We start from the raw sequence: 16,867 nt of genomic DNA, 5'->3' as shown, positions 1-16,867 counted from the left end.
CATGGGTCTCGGACCCGAGGCTGGACGGAAAGCTAGGCGATGTGCCCGACAGGGATCTCCATACCCAGCGTCTCCGCAAAGAAGTCTGTCATAAATGCCGTGACCTGCGGCCCCTCCATGTTTTCAGGTACACCTACAACACGTAGATTCTACTCCTCGAGGTCCTCAGATTTAGCCATTAGCAACTTGTTGTAATTCGCTAGCTGTTCACATTTGGCCTCAAGCGCAGTAATCCTATCGTCGCAGTCTTGCAGGGAAGCTTCAACTTCAGTAAGACGTGTCCCAAAAGTGTCTATAGTAGACTGCAGGGTGCCCAGTGAACCGCGGGTTTCAGCCCTAAAACTTTCAATAAGTTTTACCAACTGCGAGAGTGACGGGCCTTCTTTGTCTTCGCCGTCATGTGCGGGAGAAGGCTGGTTAGCTTTCTCGTTAGCATGTCGGTTTTGAGCTCGAGCTGGACGTTCTTGGCGAGTAGAACCCTTCCCAGACATATCGGCAGATGTCTTAAATAGTCCGAACCAAAAATAGGGGTTAAGACAACGGGCTAAACAGACGTTTTAAAACTAAATCAATGGATAAATATGTCAGAGCTGGCAACGGCGCCTCTACTCTCTACCCATGCTCGACAGCGCCCCCTGACAGGTGTGTTTGAGCAGATCCCCTCTTTCAAACCCCCAAACCAGAAGTGATGAGAAATGTGAGGGAAATACCTGGTCAAGATATGTAGTGTTGCTAAAATAATTATGTAATTAGTCAATCAACAACAGCAAAATGAACAACCATTTTGGTAACCAATTATTCATATAATTAATTTATTAAACAAAAAGAAATATCTTTTTTATAGCATGGCTTGACAGAAAAAAAAATCTCACTTGCCCGAAGGCAATTTTTACTTGTTTTAATTGTTTTATTTATTAGAGGTCATCAAATAACAACAAAGACTAAAGTTAATTTTGTGTTGCATTGTTGGATCTTATTCAAGTTGAATTTAGGAGCACAGTCAAATGACAGCAAACACAGAGAAATGTTTAAGTAACACAGTTCAATGTCAACAATGTATTACATAGGCTACATATTTATACTGCGCGCGCAGATGTGCGGCTGGGCGCTCCTCGTGTCTCATTTTTCCAACCCACTTCAGATGAAATCCATCGATGTATAATAATTAAGCTGTCATGATACCAGAATTTTCAACTTCAGTACAATACTAGTATAATACTTGATATTTCCATTGATACCTCATCCAAAAAGGGGAAAAAAAGTCCTAGGCAAACATTTATTAACAGCCTGTACACTGTGCTGGTACAGAAAAAGTCACTTCTAGATGGCAGAAGGGTACATTACAACAGGGGCAAATGTACTGTAATGCCAGTGTATAGCAGTTTCTACAGCATTTCAACTGAGAGTTTGCTCCGTCAATCCGTTTTGATCCAATGCGTGAGTTGCTATATTTACAAGCCCCATGTAGCATTTTACTTGCCCCAGGCAATCTGGCAACCGTTATTGTTGAGCCCTGCTGATAGAGGTGGCAGAGCACCAGGATGAATCCAGTACAGGGAGACTTTTGTAATGCTTGAACCGGGACTTTCTGGTGAACATTGTAGAATCTGTTGAGTGTAAAAAGTCCAACTGATAATTTACTAATGGTAATAACATACCGCAATAGTTTTAACAAAAACATTCAGTAACTTTATTTGAAGGTATCGACATAATTGTAACATGACACTGTCATAACTATGACATGCCACTGTCATGAACGTGTTATAAACGTTATAAACAAGTCATAAACATTTGACTACCAGAAGTTGTCTTGGTCATGACAAGTTGACATTAAATTAGTTTGGGATGTCTTTGTAATGACAACTTGACATTAACCAGGATGACATAACCAGAGGATGTCTTTGTCATGACAACTTGACATAATGTTATCCTGGTCAATGTCAAGTTGTCATTATAAAGACATCCCAAACTAATTTAATGTCAACTTGTCATGACCAAGACATCTTCTGGAAATGTCACTTTGATTGATGTCAAGTTGTCATAATCAAGACAACCCAAACAATGTCAACTTGTCATGACAAAAACCGAATGACACTTAATGACAGAAGTCATAAACGTTTAAGACTTGTTTATAACATTTATGACACGTCCATGACAGTGTCATGTCATAGTTATGACAGTGTCATGTGACGATTATGTCGATACCTTCAAGTAAAGTGTTCCCAAACATTCTCTGCAAAATAAAGATGATTAGTGATACATAAGTATATGACAAATAATAAAAGGCACAGTTTATATATAACTAACTGAAAATAATTCCTACTTTTAATCCATCATTTTCCTCTGGAAAAAGGCCATAAAAAGGCAACTAAAACACTTTTGAAGCTTGCCCTTTCGGTTTCATCAAATTCCTTAAGCAACAACAGGGCTTTTTCTTCACTACGCTTTATATATCCATTTGATCTCATAATGGAATTTTTATTATTTATGATTCTGTAGCGGTCGTGACAAATCTGCAAGTGTAAGCAGAAACACTGAGGTTTTTCTCGAGGCTCCGCAAAATCATTCACATACATGCAATTTTGTTCTACATGAAGCGGTAAACATATGGTAGAGGTTTGCATTTTGGGCAAGGGATGGAAATTCTTAGCCAACAACCTTAGTTGACATAAAAAACACTAATTGTGTGAAAAGCATCATTATTTGATGTTATGGCAGCTGGCCTGGAGTTACCATGAGTGGTGTTTTCTTTTTTTTTTTTTTTTTCTTTTTTGCTGCTTTTTCCACTGACCATACTGAAGTGTTTCAGCTTTTCTCATTTTAACGGAAGGTGTTGTGTTGTACCATGCAAGGTGGTCACTGTCTCTCCTGTCATTTTACATATTAGTTATTTTGAATTCAACAGTTTCCGTTGTCCGGTAATTACCGGTGATTGACCAGAAAGTAATGATGAGGACCGAAAATTCTAATTGTCTCCGGTCAGAATGACCAGTGGAAATAATTCCCTCTGCACAATTTGAATTGTGATAAAACAGGCTACAGTGATTTTCATATCTTTTGTTCTATTAAACGATGAACAATCATGTTTTATTCTTTACAAAAAAAGACTAGACTGTAGCGTATGATGGAAAAAACTACATGTTTCTCTCTCGCTCTGATTGAATACAGTAAACTACCGTAGGTTTAAACTACAGAGCGGGGCGACCTCTAGCTCACCTGGTAGAGCGGACCCCATGTAGGCTCAGTCCTTGCAAGCGGCCCAGGTTTGAGTCCAACCTGAGGCCATTTGCTGCATGTCATCCCCACTCTCGCTCCCCCATTTTCTGTCTCTCTTCAGCTATTCTACATAAAGGAAAAGTCCTTAAAAAAAAGAAAGTGACAGGAAAGTCAAAGCCCAAGCCATGGCGAAACAGGGAAATATTGTGAATACATAAAACACTGCGCCTTCTAGCCGGGGAGCATAATTTGCTTCCCTGGGAAAACAAAAGGTTTTCACCCAGGAAACGCGTGTTTGTTCCTCAGGAGTGTTTTAATCCAAACCACGATCTTTTCCCTAAACTTAACTAGTTGTTTTGGTGCCGAAATTTAACTGTCGCGCTGTAGGGCGCTCACTTTTTCTCTGAGCTCTGTCGCGGCTTAACACAACTACCAATGGTTAATGGAACGGAAATCATAAAAGTAAAATTAGGGTAAACCGGCAGCTAAAGGTTAGCGGCGTTACTGAGAAAAGACCTAACCTATATGAAAGGGAAGTACTTTAGGCTACTGCTGTTTTTTATTGTTTTATTAGATCTGGCTTGCCAACTTTAATTAGGCTATTTCAATTCAAGTAGGAATTTTATGATGTTATGAGCCAGTTTGTTTGTACTGTAATTTGTAGCTTGTTTAAAAAAACTGTAGTTTGTATTGTTTTATTTCATCATTATATTTTCTTCAGAGAAGGACTTTAAAATGTTATGAGCATTGATTTATTTGTTTTGGCCTCTCTGCCTGTAGCAAGTAGCCTACATGTCAATAAAAAAATAGTATAAATCTACATGCCTTGATGATATTATTCTTTATAATAGCCTGCCTATCAATTGTTTTTAAGCGCAATAAAGGAAATATTTGACCTGAACTTTCCCCATTTTACCGGTAAAATGAAACCTTACAGGTCATATGACTGGCACCAATATTTTTCTAGTGGAAACACTGCAGCAGGTTATTTAGATAAAGTCATGGAATGGTAAACCCACTGCATGTCTGATTTAAATTGATATATTAGCCAGTGAAATGCGTTCACTGCCAGCAGCTGATCTTAGTCACCTGTTTTCATGCTAACATTGGAGGTATGGAGAAATGACTGTACATGATTGTACACAATGTCCTTGAACTGAACTGGGAATACTAAAAAATACTAAATTTAGAAAAAGCATGTGTTTTAGTGAACAGTAAATCTGTGGGTCTAACCTCACATACACATGTAAGTCTTGCTTGTGCTTGTCGTGTCCCATCCAGTTTGTTGGATTTATTTGAGGTTTGAGTTGCAGTTGTCTGAGACAAATTGAGAATGAGGAAGAAAAATAAACATGAGCACATGACTTGCATGGGACAGATTAGTCTCTCCCACACGGGGAGGGTTCCCCCATGTATAATCTAGAGGTGTGAATCTTCACTGATCTCCCGATTCGATTACGATCATCAGGTCTTCGATTCGATATCTCGATGCATCATGATGCGTCAAAAAACATTTTTCTATTAAAGCCATATAGGATATTTGACTTGACAAACTTGCATTGTCAAGTGCAATGCCCAAGCTGCAATAAGTAACTTTAGACTGGAATGATGAAGTGTTTGGGTTTATTTCTTTAAGGTAGCTACTACGAAGGTTTACCTATTTTACCACCCTACTTTAACCAGCAAATCTATTGTGCTGTATTGGAATAACTGACCCCAGACAACTCTTTAACAAAAAAGGTACTGTTTACTGAACAATAACTTAAATGTACAAATAATATTTAGCTGTTAGATTGAATAACAAAAAAGAAACCTAACACAAATCACACCTTTCAAATATGCTAACTGCAATATTTCTTCAAATGATATTACACACAACTACCCCTTTACCCGTTTCTCTATCAGTTTCCTCTTAAAACACTCCAGCTACACAAAATGATTCCTCCTAACAGCAGTTTCAATGTAAAACTTACTCAAACGCTATTAAACCACTGTGTTAACACACACCTACCCACCCACACACACCCACACACGCGACGTCATTGCGTTTATAATGTGTTTTTAAACTTTATTTTTTTATTATTTATTTTCTGGTTGAACAACTCATTGTCATGGATATTACAGTGACCTTGGGTCATTGTAATGAATAAAATTGTCACCGGTCTATCAGCAGCGACGTTGTCTCATAACAAAATATCACACAGCCGTGGAGATGATATAGCCAGGGGTGCAGCAGCTAACGTAGCTACCCGTGCTATTAGTGCTAACATGGTCAATAGTGCTTTAGCAGTTAGCTATCGGGGAGGCGCAACGCTTTCTGCAGTGAAGCATGCTGAAAAATTGCACATCCCTGACCCCCTCTAGCTGCGTTAGCACTGTTGACTGTGTTAGCACGTAGCGTTAGCAGTCAAATGAGTGGAGCCAGTGCACACCCAGCCCGGGTAATGTTAGTGCACTTAGACTAGCGGCGGTGGGCATCTTACCAATTTGATATAAACTTAAATGATAAAGTGAAGGCAGAGGAAGAGCGGGCAGTCGGCAACCTGTGGGTCGCACAGACCCTGTGGTTCATTCCTCCCTGTAATGAACCACAGGGTCTGTCCTCCCTGTGGTTCATTACAGGGAGGACAGACCGGGGTTTCGTTTTTTATTTTTCTTTGGACTCGAAGTTGGACGGTCTTCTTTCTCTATCTGTTGGTACGCCATTGTGAGTCAGCAGTAATGAAATGTAGGCACCCGGCCGATTAACGTACTGTTTCTTTGCATCTTTGCGTCGGAAGTTCCCAATTTCGGTGTACAGTGGAATGCAGCATATCCGGCTGGGCAGACGGAGAGACCAACCCCCGCTGACTGACATAAATGGCGTCACTTACTGTGCGCTGCATTTAAATTTAGGGCGGGAAAGTCGCTCCAGACACTCAGATTGTATGGACCTTTTTCACAGCAGATATTTTGACTTGTCATAGTAGGAAAAGCACAGATGAAATTGATAACCTTAACGATGGCTCGATTCCATCAAGTGTCCCAGTAAGCTCTTTCAGTCATTGTGTCATTGTGCATGCTGGCAAAATACCAGGGCCTCTCCTAAGTGGAATGCAGCTATCATTAATGGTTTAATACCAGGGCCTCTCCTAAGTGGAATGCAGCCATCATTAATGGTTTTGAATACACCTGTGCTTTTCCTACTATGACATGTCAACATGTCTGCCGTGAAAAAGGTCTATTACTTGGCAAAGCAGCAAAGACAAGTGCTTTCATCAGTGGGTCATATGCTTAATCACCATAGTTTTAACTAACATTTTGATCAGTGTTTCCCCTAACATTGTTTTGGGTAAGTTCTTTAAATTAAACTACCAATATACTGTACAGGAAACTACTTAATGACTGCGAATAAGCATATTGGCAGTTTCATTTTGAGAGTTTCTGTTTTTATTTCTTGTTTCCCTCACCTGTGTCCTCTGATAACAGCTGACAGTAAATTGACGTTTTCAGTGCTGTACCAAAAATCTCAAAAGCAAAAGCTCTCAGTCTTGTCTGTCACTCACACAATCCTACGCCACGTGTGCGCAGCTGGTGTAGCCAGTTAAAACATACATTCCGCGGCACATACGCTCTACTAATGGTCCGCATACAATACGCGTTCAATGTAGCCAAAGTCGCACAACCTGGGGAAACACTGGATATTCACTTTCTAGACAATTTAATAATGAAAATCTTACGGGCAATCACTTTAAAGTAATTGTCTGAAATGAACACTAGTTCACTCTTTGCCTGTAAGTGCAACTGGGTCTCCGAAGCTGTGCCTGTGGAATGTAAACAAACAAGTGAGGTCAACCTCCTAATGAGGGCCACAGAGGAATGCGGAAGAATAAGTGGCTGAGAGGAATGGAAGCTCAAACAGGAGTAAAGGCCAGAGGTGAAAATTGCGAAGAAAACCCTCTTGCAATGTAGAAGTTGCCATGTTGGGATGGAGAAATCATCATCCCTTTTGATACTGTAGTTCATTTAGACCAGTTTATATTAAGATATTTAGTTCTGTCAGGACTCTATCTCAATATCACTTTTAGAATTTGTAGTGGTGCAGTCAGAGAAGTGAATAATAAGGATTAACATGCATAGACAGATACAGTAGTAATAGTGCATGTCTTATTATGAAGAATCAGTGAAACTGCTACACTGATTCAGTCTATTGCTGCTGCATGTTGCATTTTTCATCAAGGTCTTAGCGCCAAGCTATCTGTGGTCCTCTGACTGAAGATTTGATCAAAAGTGGAGTCTCTTGTACTGCATATCGGCTTGCTGGGTCCTCATGACCAGATCACATGAAAGTCAAACTGGAGTTAAATTGTACTTCATACAATGTTGGCATTTGCAGATACTAGCTGATCTGCATTCCAGTTTCATTCAAAATGAATAGGCATGTTTAAGCAGGTGTGTGTGTGTGTGTGTGTGTGTGTGTGTGTGTGTGTGTGTGTGTGTGTGTGTGTGTGTGTGTGTGTGTGTGTGTGTGTGTGTGTGTGTGTGTGTGTGTGTGTGTGTGTGTGTGTGTGTTACATTTGTAGGGTGTTGACTAGGGTTGGGTACCGAACTCGGTACATTTTTGGGTACCAAACGAAAGACATCGGTAGTACAGGGGACCGATTCACGTTAAATGAAAACAGCGTGTAGTTCCTTTTTAGCAACAGTTTGCTTTATTTACAATAGTTTCTTAAAAGCATCATATGTCTTACAATTACATTACAGGGTATACACTCACTTAAAGGATTATTAGTAACACCATACTAATACCGTGTTTGACCCCCTTTCGCCTTCAGAACTGCCTTAATTCTTCGTTCCATTGATTCAACAAGGTGCTGGAAGCATTCTTTAGAAATGTTGGCCCATATTGATAGGATAGCATCCCTCACACCATTACACCACCAGCCAGCCAGCACAGTGGTAACTAGGCATGACGGATCCATGTTTTCATTCTGTTTACGCCAAATTCTGACTCTACCATCTGAATGTCTCAACAGAAATCGAGACTCATCAGACCAGGCAACATTTTTCCAGTCTTCAACTGTCCAATTTTGGTGCACTTGTGCAAATTGTAGCCTCATTTTCCTATTTTTAGTGGAGATGAGTGGTACCCGGTGAGGTCTTCTGCTGGTGTAGCCCGTCCGCCTCAAGGTTGTGCGTGTTGTGGCTTCACAAATGCTTTGCTGCGTACCTCGGTTGTAACGGCCCATTCTCCTCTGACCTCTAGCATCAACAAGGCATTTTCACCCAGAGAACTGCCGCATGCTGGATGTTTTTCCTTTTTCAGACGATTCTTTGTAAACCCTAGAAATGGTTGTGCGTGAAAATCGGAGAGTATAAAATACTTATTTTCGTAACAATCAAGTAACAAAAACTGAGGAGGACACGCTGTTGGATGCTGTCCTCTCCTACTCTTTCTTCAATGCCTAACAAATCTATCTATTTCTCTCCCTGACTCTGTCTTTCACTGGTTGAAGCCTGAAAATATTGTAAACAAATTAATAACATAACTAATTACACTGGTCGGACTGTTCAGCTCTGTTTCAGACTGATATCTCCGGTTCAGGCTGGTCCTCATCCTCAACACGTGCCTTTTTCAGTCGCGGAAAATACTTTTCAATACTCATCTGGATTGAAGCAGCAAACCTTCAGTGTAAGAATAAAAAATGACATAACATTATTTATAATATGTTTATTTTGATTCACATATATTCGCTGCTACATATAGTGTTTTGACCTTGACAACCCAACTGCATTTTACCGCAAACTTGCGACTAGTTAAGTCACTAGTTAAGTCTTTCTTAAAGTGATGGTTCGGAGTAATTTCACCCTAGGGTCCTTTGCACCATGACCTCGAGCCAAACACTCCCCCAGAAGCTTTTTTCACCTGGGTCGAACATCGGGAGAGTTGGCGTAGAGTAGCGTTATCAGCTGAATAGCTTAGCGCAGGAGCTAATGGATCCGAAGTGTCTCTTAACATTACCCCACTAATAATGCCCGAAATGATACCAAACGTCTACAGTAGTACAAATACCGTAAAACTTCAAATAATAGCCCGGGCTTCTATTTACCCAAATCGCCAAAATGCACCGGCTTGTATTTGAGACAGGCGTCTATAAGAGACAGGCCATTAATTGACATGCTTTGCCCGCATGCTGTGGATCCTCTCACACACGCTCACCTCCAGCTCTTCACTGACCTTCTTCCTCCCTCCACCTCGCAGTCTGGCCCTTTTGTCGTCTTCCTCGGACAGACGTTGCAGTTCTGCTTTATGTTTACGCCATTCTCGCACTCTCTTAGGATCAATCGAGAAACGTCTTGCCGCTGCTTCTCCCGAATTTTGTTCGGCAAATTTGACAACTGTCAGCTTAAATGTCAAATCATACTTTTTTCTTTTTGTCTCCATGGTGGTATTGAGAGAATTAAGAAAAAGTGAAGACTAAAAGAAAGTTTGTTAATAGACAGGCGTCTATTTGGGACTCGGCTATTATTTGAAGTTTTACGGTAGGTTATGCACTCATAAAATGATGGATTGTAAAGTTTGTAAGTACACCAGAAGTTTATGAACACTTGCCTGGTGGCTTCTGCTCTCTGCTGCTGCTGCTGTTACTACCGGGCAGTAAGAGTGCTTAGGGCCGTCTACAAATTACAACACCGAAAAGAGATGCAACAAAAATATTTATTAATTTAATGATTAAATAAGGTAATGTCTCCAAACTTACCTCAATTATAACTTGTCTCCTGCTAGTTATTCTACAGTACTTACTTTAAAAAATAAGTTTAAATTAAAAAATATTTTTGTTGCATCTCTTTCGGTGTTGTAATTTGTGGACGGCCCTAAGCACCTCGTCTTAGAGCAGCAACAACAACAGCAGAGAGCAGAAGCCAGCAGGCAAGTGTTATTTACATAAACTTCTGGTGTAATTACAAACTTTACAATCCATCGCTTTATGAGTGCATAACCTATTTGTACTACTGTAGACGTTTGGTATCATTTTGGGCATTATTAGTGGGGTAATGTTAAGAGACACTTCGGATCCATTAGCCCCTGCGCTAAGCTATTCAGCTGATAACGCTACTCTACGCTAACTCTCCCGATGTTCGACCCAGGTGAAAAAAGCTTCTGGGGGGGTGTTTGGCTCGAGGTCATGGTGCAAAGGACCCTAGGGTGAAATTACTCCGAACCATCACTTTAAGCAGGCCCAATCGCTTGTTTGCTAAGAGTTGGGTCGGGTCATTGTATTCAGAATATACTTTCTTTTCTTTTTTTATAGCACTTTTTAATGTGTTCACGAGATAGCAACCTTTGGTGAACTTGTGAATTTCGCCAGCCGGCTTCTCTCGTTTTCATGGAGACAGACGCTGTCTGCACGGAGGTGTGTGTGTGTGTGTGTGTGTGTGTGTGTGTGTGTGTGTGTGTGTGTGTGTGTGTGTGTGTGTGTGTGTGTGTGTGTGTGTGTGTGTGTGTGTGGTGTGTGTGTGTGTGGAATAATCCGTACGCTTAAAAAAAAAAAAGTTACGCTGCTGTGCCTCGTGTGTAAATGCACACTTTTGTTCACATTCGTCGCATTTCTACACATTGTGTGCTCTGCGGCGCAGAGATTTTGATTCTTTTGAGGGGTGAGGTGAAAAACAATCACAATCTTATTTTGTACATATTAACAATTCACTTCATACAGTTTATGGAACCTGCAGACAAAAATTTGCTTAAAATGCCATTTCCTAGTGCAAAGTTTGCACTAGGAGTTAAGAAATGCAAATGTTTATTTATTTATTTTATCGTTTTGAAACGGATTTATTATTATTCGGTCAAAATTCTTGTTGTCGGTTAACGGTTAAACGGTTAATCATTAACATTCCAACCCTAAACAATCTGGCCACAATTTAGCAGTTTGATCATACAGTACATATATTAGATTTCGACCTAGTGTTGTTGGTTTTGAGAAGTGCTAGCTGGAATAATGGCATATTCATCAGGAATATGTTTGCACATGAATATGCTTTTGTTGTATATTTTAGTACGACCCTACCTGGCATGCTCATAGGTGCATCATTTAGCTTGTGCTGGAGTTAAGCTTCCCTGCAGTAGATGAACCTTTATAGAGTTTTTGCAGCTGTCCAGTCCAAGGAAATGAAAGGCGAAACTGCTGTGTCCGAGTTTTTGCGGAGTGCTAAAGCTCTCACACCTTCAGTCAGCACACACACACACACACACACACACACACACACACACACACACACACACACACACACACACACACACACACCACCCTCACACATCTAAATCCACACAAACACACTTTTCTTAGCAGAGACTGTTTACCCATCTCCAGCCTTGCAGTGTGAGCCAAGCAGTTAGGGGTGGGAGGGGCGAAATAGCCGAGGATCAGCCAACCTTCCTCACGCTCTGCACGTAGCACAACCATTAAAATACTGCTCCCTCTGGAAGGAGGCCAGGAGTCAAAGTTTATTTCAGATCACTCCTCTCTTCTGCACCAGCCCCACCCCTGTGCTATCCCTGTCTGTGCCCCTCTTTCGCTATCCCTCTCTTTTACACACACACACACACACACACACACTTTTTGTAACTTTATTGCGTCTTACCGACAGGAAGACCTTTGTCGGTTTGACTCCCCCCTCCGCCCCACCCCACATCCCCCTCATTTTTATGTTGGAGTTTTGTTGCTTTTCGGCTTTGAAGGCCCTCATACCGTGCATTGCAGTGGTAACCTGCATCACTTAACAGATGTGAGCACAATGTGGACTGACGCAAGCAACTATGGTCAGATGCGTAGGAAAATAAGATACAGACGTATGTGTGATGAGGATGTTTTTTTTTACACACTGTGCTTGAAAGGAATTTACACGTACAGAATTTGAAATACAGTTACCAGGACTGCATTTAATAAACAGTGCTTTCACTTCCATGTTGTTCTGCATTCCAGCAAATATATAAAATTATATATATATATATATGTGTGTGTGTATATATATATATATATATATATATCCCATACACACACACACACACACACACACACACAGTACAGGCCAAAGGTTTGGACACACCTTCTCATTCAATGTGTTTCTTTATTTTCATGACTATTTACATTGTAGATTCTCAGTGAATGCATCAAAACTATTAATGAACACATATGGAATTATGTACTTAACAAAAAGTGTGAAATAACTGAAAAATCTTTTTGCCTTTTTGATAGCGCTGCAAACCCTTGGTGTTCTCTCAATGAGCTTCATGAGGTAGTCACCTGAAATGGTTTTCACTTCACAGGTGTGCTTTGTCAGGGTTAATTAGTGGATTTTTTTCCCTTATTAATAAAAAAGCAAAGGGTGGCTACTTTGAAGAATCTAAAATATAAGACATGTTTTCAGTTATTTCACACTTTTTTGTTAAGTACATAATTCCACATGTGTTTATTCATAGTTTTGATGCCTTCAGTGAGAATCTACAATGTAAATAGTCATGAAAATAAAAGGAAACGCATTTGAATGAGGTGTGTCCAAACTTTGAAACTGCTTACGAGACTGGCAAGTCCACAGTTGCCCGTGGCGTTTATGTCCGAGCCGGTTTCCCCCGCCATCACCTGCAGGTTGTCAACTGTGTGGTTTAGAATGAAAGGGAGAAAACAGGAAAGAGTAACACAGCGGATATCAGTCATATACTATTTATTTATTTATTTTTGGACGACGTAGTTAAGGCGGCAGGCGTGTGTTGCTTTGGCGGCCGCCTTAGCTGCAAAATGCTGCGGGAAACCCTGCAAAGTCCGTCTTTGGTGCATCAAACACTCACATCCTGCGGGCTTAAAAAATGTTTGTGTTCGCCTTCTGCTCGAGACATTTTATTCTTTTTTTCCTATCCTTGTATATTACTTTTCTGCTACTGTGCTGCAGCCGCGACATTCAGAAAAGTTTTTCGAAGGCTGCAGGGTGCGCAAGCAGCTGCATGACAGCTCCCCAAAAGTGAAGCCGAAACATCTTGATCGACCTCCTGGTGACGGTCTGTTAGTTTAGGAAAAGCTAAGTCATGCATCGCTATTATGCCATTATTACCAGTTATCTATTCTAGGATAGGAGAAAAAAAATGCTCTGGCTTTTGCTGTGGTGTTTCTTTACACCGGTGGCCACCATCCTGGGCAGCGCTAAGCCCCGGATGCAGTGACGGTGCCCTTGCAAAAAGATAGCGGAAGGGTAGAGACATCACCAGATGTCAGGCTTTATCCTAGAACTGTACATCCGGTAGGCAAGACTAGGAAGCGCTTGATTTGTTATGCAGCAGGAGTTTCTATAAGCGGAGCAAGCATTTTAAACGTCAATATCGCAGTCAATCATACTTCAATTAATTATGAGACGCCAAAATAGTGATCGCAGTTAATATTCTGTTAATTGAGCAGCCTTAACAGTTGGTATGTAGTACAATAAAATTAATCTTATCAGAAGTACAGTATGTGGACTGACAGACTTCCATAGTCTTAATTAAGTGATTCTGTTAAACTCCTTAAAGTCCAAATATTTTAAAATATAGTGTGTCCTATCTTCTCTGCAGACAGGATACTTTTTCAAGATTCAAACATAGAAAGTCTGACTGATTATTTTACTTGGCACGAGAGCGAGTGACGGAGTTTAGTCTGCTGTGAGTGCTTATAATAATGTTGCTATGGTTTATGTTCATCCAAGTGCATTGAAGAATGTGGCGGAACTTGCCTTTGTTTGTCATATCACTGCTTAGACATGGTGCATGAGGGCTGAATCTGCCCTGTGTGTTTGTGCACGTTCACCACTCACCTCAGCTCCTCCACACAGTTGCATGGTGTCCCTCAAGTGTTGGTTTTAATTTCCAGTGCTCATGGTCTGATATCTGATATACTATATGCAGTCTAATATTGCAGTCTTCCACGGAAGTCTTATCTCTGAAGAAAAGTCAAGTGCTTCTGTCACAGTCCCTCTGTGTGCAGTGTGCGAGTCACCACTTGTGTCTTATTTCCGAGGGACTTTTTACACTGTTTACAACAAGAGGTTTACACCAGTTCATACGGGTTCACTGCCAACACCCAAGCAGATCATGCAAGTCTTAATAGCGCAGGAAAAGGCAAGGGGAAGTTGACGTGCTGCATGATATCTCCGGTTTATTTTCTCGCTAGTTTAAAGTTTATAATGAGGCAGCTGTGTTGTAGGCTGCCCCTGCTTGTATCGGTCTTGGTGCAGGTGAGGCAGGGACAATGCCATCTAGCTGTGCCAAGACCATCTTCTGCATCCACATCACGGGCCAGCAAAGGCCGTCTGAGCAGCTTCTACATCCCCAGTTCATACCGACCGCATCCACACTTGCAGCTGCATTTGCAGCACCTACACACAACTTTTAAAGCAAAGCACCCTTGACTGTTCCTTCTTTAAGTTCAGGCAGTACTGTTAACTTGTTTAATGACACATAAGATCTAGACATTGAATGCATATGTGTGTGCTTTCTATGCATCTGTTTTTACTAATCATGCTTTTTTATCTTCCTGTCTTCAGGCAATGGTGGCGTGTTACCCTGGAAAGGGAACAGGATACGTGCGTCATGTGGATAATCCCAATGGCGATGGCCGCTGTGTCACATGCATATATTACCTTAATAGAGATTGGACTGCCAAGGTATGTGAGCGATGTGTGGAGGGAATAATGTTTACTAGTACTAGATGGTAATTATTCCAATTTGAACTTTATTAGATTCTCTTGTTTGCAATTATAATTTTTGCTATGAACATTGATTCATTTGTGATTTGCAATATTCACTGAAATAACCACCAAAACAAAATGTTTATCAAAAAAGCCATATGTCGGCTGTTCCTGTCACAAGTATATAACAAGAGGTTACATGTCAGTAGTTGCTGTTTGGCTACTCTCCCTTATTATAATCCCATTAAAGCGCAGAGATCCTGCTAATCCCGCCACACCAAATCAAAGAGAATAGAGCCCCCATGCTACCTTCCACAAATCCACTGTTCCTCCTGGAGGAAAGTACATGGGCAGACAGAAGACAGAGACTTTAGGTGGTACTGCAGTAGTTTATTACTCTCATTGCTGAAAAATAACTATATGGATCAAATAAGCATTTCAAACAATTTTGGTGTTTTGGTGCACTTGGGTTTTGGCTGTGTTTTGCTGAAGGGACATTCATAAAATAGTCAAATATTTTAACTTTGAAAAAGCCTATGAGCCTTCCTTTCACTGACGGCATTGTCCTGTGTGACCGAGCCTACTCACCTGGTGCTCGAAGCAACCACCTGCCCTAGGTCTGACGTGAACAGTTGAATACAGGCCTGCCTTCAGTCACTGTGCACATTCAATGACATTTATAAAAAATTTACTGTATTAAATCCAAAAATGACCACAATATGTGATCAGATATTAAGCAAACTAAGTTGAAATGCTATCTTTTCTGACAACAATGCTAAAGCCAGTATTTTCTCCTTTCCGTGACTGAATGTCTGTTTGTGTTTTGGCCTGTGTGTGTTAGTATCAACTGCCCAGTTTGACGGCCGGGCCGTGTTGCCACATATACCTGTAAAATCGCAAACCCAGCGCGCTACAGCTGTAGTACAGCCATGGAAGCAGCAAACAAACGAACAAGATCAATGGAGATAGATTCTACCCCAAACTAAAAAAATAAAAATAAAAACTCAGTGTTTAACAGTTGCATGACCTGAGACGTAACAAAACCCAGGTAAATATTGGAGATGTATTTGAAAGATGGAGACAGCTCCACGCCCAAAAGGACACAGAGTTGGCTAATTTCCTCCTGAACAGGTAAGCATTAGCTTCAGGCTAATTTAGCACGGCTTCTAGGGGCGGGAATTTTCAGTCATTTCAACATTTGTGTACTCACATTGAATTATATAGAGTACTCGAGTTGGTTACTCGCAAAAACAATTGAGACACAGCCAGTGAAGTGATCGTGACTGGTCCTGGCTACCGCTGCCATGCTAACCCTGCTAACTGCTAACAATACCGGAGGACCAGGCAAAAGGGGCCATGGCTGTTTACAACCACCTTGACAGACCTATGACAGGAACCACAAGTTTGACTTCCTCATAATGGAAACATACAATTTTACTTTGGCAAAACAACCGTGTAGCCTGTTCAGCGGCTGTAGCCGACAACCGGTGAGTAATTTTAAACCAAGAAAGTGTGGCTGTCAGTCGGGTAGAGAGGACCGTGAGTTTGCAGTGTGTTTAGCAATTGTTAGCGTAATTTTAAGCCATACAGTCGGTCTGTCAGTCTGGTATAGAGGGCAGTGAGGTAGTGGTGTTTTTAGCGGTTCTTGCCGTAATTTTAAGTCGAGAAAGTGTGTCTGTCAGTGGGGTGGGGGAGAGCTCCGCATGAGCACGTGCTTTTATGACTGTCAACATAGCCAGCATCTAACATTAGCTACTCTGCTGAGCTGTGAAGTAATGTCTGGCTATGTGAGACTAGCGTCTAGCAACATTGTTGGATGCTGCGTTCTCAACCTGGCAACCTCCGTGAACTTCGATTCTGTGGAGGAGGGGCCGGGGGAGACGGCTCTCTCCAGTATTTTGAATTTGTACTGCAGTAACTATTTAACGCTAGCTGTCTGTATTACATATTGCACCTTTAA

General features: G+C 41.1%; 1 protein-coding gene across 1 annotated transcript in view; it reads left to right on the top strand.

Moving 5' to 3' along the window:
- The window catches only part of egln1a (egl-9 family hypoxia-inducible factor 1a), a 49,884-nt gene that overhangs the window by 23,950 nt on the left and 9,067 nt on the right, over positions 1-16,867 (top strand). Inside the window, exon 2 of the mRNA XM_039783542.1 lies at positions 14,764-14,883. Within this exon, the coding sequence (XP_039639476.1) occupies positions 14,764-14,883 (120 nt within the window). The remainder of the gene's footprint in view (positions 1-14,763; positions 14,884-16,867) is intronic.

The sequence above is a fragment of the Perca fluviatilis genome, chromosome 19 (assembly GCF_010015445.1).
Source record: "Perca fluviatilis chromosome 19, GENO_Pfluv_1.0, whole genome shotgun sequence".
NCBI classification, from domain to species: Eukaryota; Metazoa; Chordata; class Actinopteri; order Perciformes; family Percidae; genus Perca; species Perca fluviatilis.
The sequence above is the reverse complement of the archived record's forward strand: the minus strand, read 5'-3'. Positions and strand labels throughout refer to the sequence as shown.